This window comes from Procambarus clarkii, chromosome 27 (genome assembly GCF_040958095.1).
Source record: "Procambarus clarkii isolate CNS0578487 chromosome 27, FALCON_Pclarkii_2.0, whole genome shotgun sequence".
Classification (NCBI taxonomy): domain Eukaryota; kingdom Metazoa; phylum Arthropoda; class Malacostraca; order Decapoda; family Cambaridae; genus Procambarus; species Procambarus clarkii.
In genome coordinates this window covers 14032727-14042433 of record NC_091176.1, presented here as the reverse complement: position 1 = coordinate 14042433, position 9707 = coordinate 14032727, and the positions used below count along the sequence as shown (strand labels likewise).

The following is a 9707-nucleotide window of genomic DNA, read 5'->3' as shown; positions in this document are numbered from 1 at the left end:
CTCGATACTTGTCGTCCAGGCGAAGGTTGCATCAAGACAACTCTTGATAATTCGAAAGGCGAAGCTTACAAAGCTAAGGCTCAACGCTATTAGCAAATGTAGGCGAATACATAAGCTTCAATACGAACAGCGGCTTCAGCAGCAGTAACAGCCGCTTCAGCAGCAGTAACAGCCGCTTCAGCAGCAGTAACAGCCGCTTCCAGCAGCAGTAACAGCGGCTTCAGCAGCAGTAACAGCCGCTTCAGCAGCAGTAACAGCCGCTTCAGCAGCAGTAACAGCCGCTTCAGCAGCAGTAACAGCCGCTTCAGCAGCAGTAACAGCAGCAACAGAAAAGACAGCAGCAAGAGGAGGTCCGTAACAGCCAAAACATCTCCAAATGCAGATTATAATTCACTTGCGTGTGGCCAAGTAAGGCTGGCCAGGGGTTGGGGGGAGCCGGGAACACCTGAGTCATTAAGGCGGCGGTGTCTGGCTTGACTGGCTTGTCTGCGGCCTGCTGGCAGTGTCCGGGGTGTCTGCGGCCTGCTGGCAGTGTCCGGGGTGTCTGCGGCCTGCTGGCAGTGTCCGGCGTGTCTGCGGCCTGCTGGCAGTGTCCGGCGTGTCTGCGGCCTGCTGGCAGTGTCCGGCGTGTCTGCGGCCTGCTGGCAGTGTCCGGCGTGTCTGCGGCCTGCTGGCAGTGTCCGGCGTGTCTGCGGCCTGCTGGCAGTGTCCGGCGTGTCTGCGGCCTGCTGGCAGTGTCCGGCGTGTCTGCGGCCTGCTGGCAGTGTCCGGCGTGTCTGCGGCCTGCTGGCAGTGTCCGGCGTGTCTGCGGCCTGCTGGCAGTGTCCGGCGTGTCTGCGGCCTGCTGGCAGTGTCCGGCGTGTCTGCGGCCTGCTGGCAGTGTCCGGCGTGTCTGCGGCCTGCTGGCAGTGTCCGGCGTGTCTGCGGCCTGCTGGCAGTGTCCGGCGTGTCTGCGGCCTGCTGGCAGTGTCCGGCGTGTCTGCGGCCTGCTGGCAGTGTCCGGCGTGTCTGCGGCCTGCTGGCAGTGTCCGGCGTGTCTGCGGCCTGCTGGCAGTGTCCGGCGTGTCTGCGGCCTGCTGGCAGTGTCCGGCGTGTCTGCGGCCTGCTGGCAGTGTCCGGCGTGTCTGCGGCCTGCTGGCAGTGTCCGGCGTGTCTGCGGCCTGCTGGCAGTGTCCGGCGTGTCTGCGGCCTGCTGGCAGTGTCCGGCGTGTCTGCGGCCTGCTGGCAGTGTCCGGCGTGTCTGCGGCCTGCTGGCAGTGTCCGGCGTGTCTGCGGCCTGCTGGCAGTGTCCGGCGTGTCTGCGGCCTGCTGGCAGTGTCCGGCGTGTCTGCGGCCTGCTGGCAGTGTCCGGCGTGTCTGCGGCCTGCTGGCAGTGTCCGGCGTGTCTGCGGCCTGCTGGCAGTGTCCGGCGTGGCTGCGGCCTGCTGGCAGTGTCCGGCGTGGCTGCGGCCTGCTGGCAGTGTCCGGCGTGTCTGCGGCCTGCTGGCAGTGTCCGGCGTGTAAGCGGCTTGCTGGCAGTGTCCGGCGTGTCTGCGGCCTGCTGGCAGTGTCCGGCGTGTCTGCGGCCTGCTGGCAGTGTCCGGCGTGTCTGCGGCCTGCTGGCAGTGTCCGGCGTGTCTGCGGCCTGCTGGCAGTGTCCGGCGTGTAAGCGGCCTGCTGGCAGTGTCCGGCGTGTCTGCGGCCTGCTGGCAGTGTCCGGCGTGTAAGCGGCCTGCTGGCAGTGTCCGGCGTGTCTGCGGCCTGCTGGCAGTGTCCGGCGTGTCTGCGGCCTGCTGGCAGTGTCCGGCGTGTCTGCGGCCTGCTGGCAGTGTACGGCGTGTCTGCGGCCTGCTGGCAGTGTACGGCGTGTCTGCGGCCTGCTGGCAGTGTCCGGCGTGTCAGCGGCCTGCTGGCAGTGTCCGGCGTGTCAGCGGCCTGCTGGCAGTGTCCGGCGTGTCTGCGGCCTGCTGGCAGTGTCCGGCGTGTCTGCGGCCTGCTGGCAGTGTCCGGCGTGTCTGCGGCCTGCTGGCAGTGTCCGGCGTGTAAGCGGCCTGCTGGCAGTGTCCGGCGTGTAAGCGGCCTGCTGGCAGTGTCCGGCGTGTAAGCGGCCTGCTGGCAGTGTCCGGCGTGTCTGCGGCCTGCTGGCAGTGTCCGGCGTGTCTGCGGCCTGCTGGCAGTGTCCGGCGTGTCTGCGGCCTGCTGGCAGTGTCCGGCGTGTCTGCGGCCTGCTGGCAGTGTCCGGCGTGTCTGCGGCCTGCTGGCAGTGTCCGGCGTGTCTGCGGCCTGCTGGCAGTGTCCGGCGTGTCTGCGGCCTGCTGGCAGTGTCCGGCGTGTCTGCGGCCTGCTGGCAGTGTCCGGCGTGTCTGCGGCCTGCTGGCAGTGTCCGGCGTGTCTGCGGCCTGCTGGCAGTGTCCGGCGTGTCTGCGGCCTGCTGGCAGTGTCCGGCGTGTCTGCGGCCTGCTGGCAGTGTCCGGCGTGTCTGCGGCCTGCTGGCAGTGTCCGGCGTGTCTGCGGCCTGCTGGCAGTGTCCGGCGTGTCTGCGGCCTGCTGGCAGTGTCCGGCGTGTCTGCGGCCTGCTGGCAGTGTCCGGCGTGTCTGCGGCCTGCTGGCAGTGTCCGGCGTGTCTGCGGCCTGCTGGCAGTGTCCGGCGTGTCTGCGGCCTGCTGGCAGTGTCCGGCGTGTCTGCGGCCTGCTGGCAGTGTCCGGCGTGTCTGCGGCCTGCTGGCAGTGTCCGGCGTGTCTGCGGCCTGCTGGCAGTGTCCGGCGTGTCTGCGGCCTGCTGGCAGTGTCCGGCGTGTCTGCGGCCTGCTGGCAGTGTCCGGCGTGTCTGCGGCCTGCTGGCAGTGTCCGGCGTGTCTGCGGCCTGCTGGCAGTGTCCGGCGTGTCTGCGGCCTGCTGGCAGTGTCCGGCGTGTCTGCGGCCTGCTGGCAGTGTCCGGCGTGTCTGCGGCCTGCTGGCAGTGTCCGGCGTGTCTGCGGCCTGCTGGCAGTGTCCGGCGTGTCTGCGGCCTGCTGGCAGTGTCCGGCGTGTCTGCGGCCTGCTGGCAGTGTCCGGCGTGTCTGCGGCCTGCTGGCAGTGTCCGGCGTGTCTGCGGCCTGCTGGCAGTGTCCGGCGTGTCTGCGGCCTGCTGGCAGTGTCCGGCGTGTCTGCGGCCTGCTGGCAGTGTCTGGCGTGTCAAAACTCTGCTTGTGTTGCTGGAGTAAGGAAATTATTTGAGTGGCTTGGGTCCACTCTAGGAGGCTTGGGTAGATGGCTACACTCCACCTGGCTTGAGTGGGTGGGTGGACTGCAAAGCTGGCTTGGCCACCTCCTCTTCCCTCCAGAGGGTCAACAAGAGGCCCCCTACCACCTCCCATGTCAAGAAACACTGCTTCCCCCTCATATATGACAATCCTTACCCACTTATATATCTCTGCTCCACCTCCCCTCTTCCCCCTCTTATATCTCTGCTCTACCCCCCCCCCCTTCCCCCTTTTATATCTCTGCTCCACACCCCTCCTCCCCCTCCTGCTCCTCACATCATTGTCACCTAAGCGCTGTCGTATTCTGGAATTTATGACTATTGAGGTTCAGGGGGTAAAGGTAAGAATTTAGGGTTTAGGTTGGGATAATCCTAAAGTGTCCCCATAATTCTGGGTTTGTCAAATTGTAGTGGGGGTTGGAGTGGGGGTACTATTGTAGGGGGGGGTACTGTGACTGTGGTGTTGTAGTGCTCTTGTAGTGGGTGTTTCTGTAGTGGTGGTAGTGATATAGGGGGTGATGTTGTAGTGGTGGTGTTGTAGGGGGTGATGTTGTAGTGGTGGTGTTGTAGGGGGTGATGTTGTAGTGGTGGTGTTGTAGGGGGTGATGTTGTAGTGGTGGTATTGTAGGGGGGTGATGTTGTAGTGGTGGTATTGTAGGGGGGTGATGTTGTAGTGGTGGTATTGTAGGGGGGGGGTGATGTTGTAGTGGTGGTATTGTAGGGGGGGGTGATGTTGTAGTGGTGGTATTGTAGGGGGGGGGGGTGATGTTGTAGTGGTGGTATTGTAGGGGGGGGTGATGTTGTAGTGGTGGTATTGTAGGGGGGGGGGTGATGTTGTAGTGGTGGTATTGTAGGGGGGGTGATGTTGTAGTGGTGGTATTGTAGGGGCACTGTTTTAGGGGGCACTATTGTAGACGTGGTGTTGTAGAGGGCCACTGTCTTGTGGGCGCGTGTTCCTCCCTAAACGTTAGGTCGTCAGACATCATTATTCCTAGCTCCTTAACACGCTGTTTTCCCACTATGAGTAGATGTGATTGTGTCTTATATTCTGTATTTTGTTTTTAAGATCTTCATTTTTTCCATGCCCAAGTATCTGGAACTTATCACTGTTAAACAGCATGTCATTTTCTGCTGACCAGTCAAAAACTTTGAATTAAAATCAGCTTGTAGTTTTCCAATGTTTTCTACACAAGTAATTTTCACGCTGAATTGTTGTGTCATCTGCAAAAGATGACACGAAGCTGTGATTTGTGTGTTTCTCTATAGCTGATATGATGATAATAAAAGGCAATGAAGCTGTGCCCTGAGCCTCAGGGGACTGTGCCCTGAGCCTCAGGGGACTGTGCCCTGAGCCTCAGGGGACTGTGCCCTGAGCCTATAGAGCTTATCAATGTGCTTGGACTTGATATAGTTTCATTTTTTTTCTACCACAGACGTGGCCACACATTTACAATGCTAACCAACATATATACATTTTCTTCTGTCCTCCATGGACAGGGTTAGAGATGTGTTAAACATATAGTTCAAGGGTTTATTGAACAATCAACCACAGAAGGTGATTCGGTGCTTTTTTTAAATGCTAAGCTAAGCATAGCTAAGCTAAGCATACGTAAATACATAGATACACAGATTTACGTATGCCCTACATATAGTGTTCGAAGTGTCATTAATGTGCATTTACAAAGGTGAAATGCAATTCTGATCAACTTCCATATGTACTTTATACACATACATATACACACACACACACACATATACGTACATATACATATATACATACATATATACACACACATGCATTCACATACATTTCCAGATTCCAGGGCCAGATTCAAGAAACAGTTGCGCAAGCACTTACGAACCTATACATCTTTTCACAATTTTTGGCGGCTTTGTTTACAATTATTAAACAGTTAATGAGCTCCAAATCACCAGGAGGTTGTTTGGAACAATAACAACAGTTGATTGTGAAGTTTTCATACTTTAAACTGTTTAATAAATGTAACCAAAGCCCTCAAAAATTGAGGAAAGATGTACCCGTTCCTAAGTACTTGCGTAAATGCTTCGGGAATCTGGTCCCAGACTCCTAATCACTCTTTCAAAAACTTGTATTATGCATATAGTACGAATGGACTATAGTTTTTTGTCAATGCTTTATTTTTTCTCTGTATAGGGGATCTATATCTTCTAGTATCTCTATAGATTCTTAATATCTATAAATTCTAATATCTATAGCTTCTGGTATCTCCCCTGTATCCAGGCTTTTTCTCCACATTACACTGAGTGCTCCTGCTACTTGCCCTTTACATTTCTATATAAATATACAATTCCGCAAGTCTGGACCCCAGGTAGGAGAGCACGGTCATGCTGTCAACTTCTTTTTCAAAATCTGTAATGTCCGTGTTGATACCAGATACACTGTCAAGGGTTCGGATATCATGCATAAAGAAGCTGTCTAGATCGTCCACTTTCATGTTGTTTATCGGGGTGCTAAGCGTACCCTCACTTACTGGCCTTGTGGGATTTCACAAATTTCTTGTCGCCCTCTGTGTATGAACCTTAACGTGTAAGTATGGGTCCAATGCTGGCGGAGGTTCTGGATTTTTATTTCGCACTAGCTGTACCCGGCCATGCGTTGCTGAGCCACAGCAACCTTCGCCTTTTCCCCCAGTCCTCCCCACCATTCCCCCCTCCCCTGTCCCCTCGTCCTCCCATCTATTCCCCACTTCCCCATCCCCGCGTCCTCCCAACCATTCTCCACTCCCCATCCACTCGTCCTCCCAACCATTCCCCACTCCCCATCCACTCGTCCTCCCCACCATTCCCCACTCCACCGTCCCCTCATCCTCCATTCCATCTCCCCCTCCCCTGTCCCCTTGTCCTCCCCACCATTTTCCATTCACAGTCTCCTCGTTTCCACCATCCCCCCCCCCCTCCCCTGTCCCCTCGTCCTCCCCACCATATCCCACTCCCTGGTCCGATGCAATCCCAAATGATCTGATGTTCCCATCAGAAAACTGGGGACATGAAATTATCTGATTTTCCCATCACTGAAAAATAGGTGGAACAGTTAACAAAATGAAATAATAAAAAAAATTAAACTATACTCACAAAATGAACAGTATGGTAAACAACACAGCTCAATTCCAAGGCAATGTCACACAAAATAATTAAATAAAAACTGAAAATAAATTGAATTCTATGAAAATTCTATTTATTAATGCAATTGGAAACATTGAAATGGAATTGTAACATATTTAGTACAGCGTGTATTGCTCTTCCGTGTAATAGATGGCGCTGTTTTAAAAAGAAACATGTGTTTACCTGTCACAGGTGTGGCATCTATAAAATACGTATATAAAAACACGCTCGGATGCGAATGGAACGTTCTGCGAAAATTTCAAAGCAGTCGGTGAAGAACTTTCAGAGATTCTGCACAAACGAACATTTCCATTTTTATTTATATCAAAATATGTGAACAAATATTTTGGATTTGTTTTTTATCTCTTGCCCATACATTTGATCATATATTCATAGAGAAGAAATATTCACGGAATGGGTGTTTTAAACAGAAGAAATGTTATTGTAAAATTTCTTCTATTTAAAACAAAGTTTGTTTGTGTTTCATTTTCCGAACGACTTCAGCATCTGGACGACTTCAGCATCTGGACGACTTCAGCATCTGGACGACTTCAGCATCTGGACGACTTCAGCATCTGGACGACTTCAGCATCTGGACGACTTCAGCATCTGGACGACTTCAGCATCTGGACGACTTCAGCATCTGGACGACTTCAGCATCTGGACGACTTCAGCATCTGGACGACTTCAGCATCTGGACGACTTCAGCATCTGGACGACTTCAGCATCTGGACGACTTCAGCATCTGGACGACTTCAGCATCTGGACGACTTCAGCATCTGGACGACTTCAGCATCTGGACGACTTCAGCATCTGGACGACTTCAGCATCTGGACGACTTCAGCATCTGGACGACTTCAGCATCTGGACGACTTCAGCATCTGGACGACTTCAGCATCTGGACGACTTCAGCATCTGGACGACTTCAGCATCTGGACGACTTCAGCATCTGGACGACTTCAGCATCTGGACGACTTCAGCATCTGGACGACTTCAGCATCTGGACGACTTCAGCATCTGGACGACTTCAGCATTACCGGCACCAGCTTCCCATTGTTAGTGTCGCCCGAACGGCACCAGTGGCCCAAATGTTTCAGCGCCGGGCAGATCAGTGCTCCAACCATTCCAGTGCCAAAACGTTGTGTAAAGTGGATAATTGTCGCTGGCTGTGTGTGTGTGTGTATGTACTCGCCTAGTTGTGCTTGCGGGGGTTGAGCTCTGGCTCTTTGGTCCCGTCTCTCAACCATCAATCAGCTGGTGTACAGATTCCTGAGCCTACTGGGCTCTATCATATCTACATTTGAAACTGTGTATGGATTCAGCCTCCACATCATTGCCTAATGCATTCCACGTGTTAACTACTCTGACACTGAAAAAGTTCTTTCTAACGTCCCTGTGGCTCATTTTGGTACTCAGTCTCCACCTGTGTCCCCTTGTTCGCGTACCACCAGTGTTAAAAAGTTTATCCTTATCTACCCTGTCAATTCCTCTGAGAATCTTGTAGGTAGTGATCATGTCTCCCCTTACTCTTCTATCTTCCAGTGTCGTGAGGTGCATCTCACGCAGCCTTTCCTCATGCCTCTTACGCATGGAGTAGTCCACATCACCACACACAGTAATGTGTGTGTTAACAATTCCTCTTCCCTACACTAGCGGCGTGCAGCCATCACGGCCACACACCTCCTCCCTCTCACCGCTGGGTCACCGCTGGGTCACCGCTGGGTCACCACATTGTTCAAATAACTCATCGGGAGGGCCGGGGGGGGGGGGGCAAGAGCAACAAGGCCTGGTCAATACTTCCACTTACATGGATTCCGCGACTACCAGAGGGGCGACTCGTGGCGTCGTTAATGACATTCCTTCTGGCTAATGACTTAATGAAACGGGGGTCAGGAAGGGAAAGGTGCAAGGAAGGGAGAGGAGGAGATAGAGGACTTGAAACTGGAAGATGAGGAAATCAAAGTATGATGGGTAGTGGGGAAGAGGTTATCTTGAGATGATTTAGGGGCTTTAGTGTCCCCGCGGCCCGATCCTCGACCAGGCCTCCACCCCCAAGAAGCAGCCCGTGACAGCTGACTAACACCCAGGTACCTATTTTACTGCTAGGTAACAGGGGCATAGGGTGAAAGAAACTCTGCCCATTGTTTCTCGCCGGCGCCCGGGATCGAACCCGGGACCATAGGATCACGTGTCCAGCGTGCTGTCCGCTTGGCCCACCGGCTCCCGGAGGAGATCATTTGCGAACTCGCATGGAGGAACGTGTGTTCCTAACGCTCATAAGACAGGCGGTAAAGAGAGAGACAGAGGCGAAGGGTAACGTGAGAAAGAATGAATAAGAGAACAGGACAAAGTGGAGAAAGGTGCTAAAATACACCTCGTGGTTTCATCAAGAATCAGGCCGCCAAACACCCCCCCCCCCTCCCTTAATCGGCTGCCCGGCCCCACACACACACACCCTCAACGTTAATGGCTTTAATGTGGTCGGACTAAACAATATTAATTATTTTCTCGAATATATGTTATATTATAATTATGTGTGTGTGTACTTAGGCTTAGGCGTTGTGTTTCTGTTGGCCATTATAAGTATTTGCAGGCCGTGTGTGTGTGTGTGTGTGTGTGTGTGTGTGTGTGTGTGTGTGTGTGTGTGTGTGTGTGTGTGTGTGTGTGTGTGTGTGAAGCATTTACAGATACGTAATTCGAACAAGGGGGGCACGTTTGTGAAGCAATGTTCGAGATAAGTTCGCACGTCATCAGTTGGGAGTCACGGGGCTGGGAGCTCCATCACCCAGCCTCGGAACATGTCGTAAATGTTCACTATTCCATCACTGTCCCCGTGAACGACAGCACTTTACGGGTGACTCACAACTCAGTGCATCCCAACTGTTCTCGAGGCGTTTCGTTCACTTCTTATGTTCGAAGTTACATCCAAATGATTCATCCACGTCCTCTAAATGCAAAGAATTGTCAACCAGAAGCCAATCACACACCCTAACCCCCCCCCCCTCGGCGTCACTACACGCAGCACTACAACACCGGCACTATACACAACCACTGACACTATACACAACCACTGACACTATACACAACCACTGACACTATACACAACCACTGACACTATACACAACCACTGACACTATACACAACCACTGACACTATACACAACCACTGACACCAAGTGTGTGAACTTGCGGCTTTGAGAAGTGATCGTCCAAACGAACCCAAAGTCAGATCACCGATGATGGCTGATCAGATCAGCCATCACAGTAACAACAATCAGATCACCCAGCCATCACCATAACCAACAATCAGATCACTCAGCCATCACCATAGCCAACAATCAGATCAC

The 9707-nt window shown here is 53.7% G+C and overlaps 1 protein-coding gene across 1 annotated transcript; it reads right to left on the bottom strand.

Moving 5' to 3' along the window:
- Positions 1–453: 453 nt before the first annotated feature.
- LOC138369150 (filaggrin-like) lies at positions 454–5694 on the bottom strand. The gene is made up of 2 exons (XM_069332083.1): positions 5546–5694; positions 454–3145 (listed from the first exon to the last, which is right to left on the bottom strand). Exons 1-2 carry the CDS (start codon positions 5692–5694, stop codon positions 454–456), a joined length of 2841 nt encoding a protein of 946 aa, XP_069188184.1.
- Positions 5695–9707: the final 4013 nt, after the last annotated feature.

Bases quoted from the DNA above. Each gene is read 5' to 3' on its own strand.
- LOC138369150 (XM_069332083.1), bottom strand. From the start codon at position 5,694: ATGAAAGTGGACGATCTAGACAGCTTCTTTATGCATGATATCCGAACC. The intron at 3,146-5,545 runs GTATATTTATAT...TTGACACGCCAG, and splicing joins GGGTCCAGACTTGCGGAATT to ACACTGCCAGCAGGCCGCAG.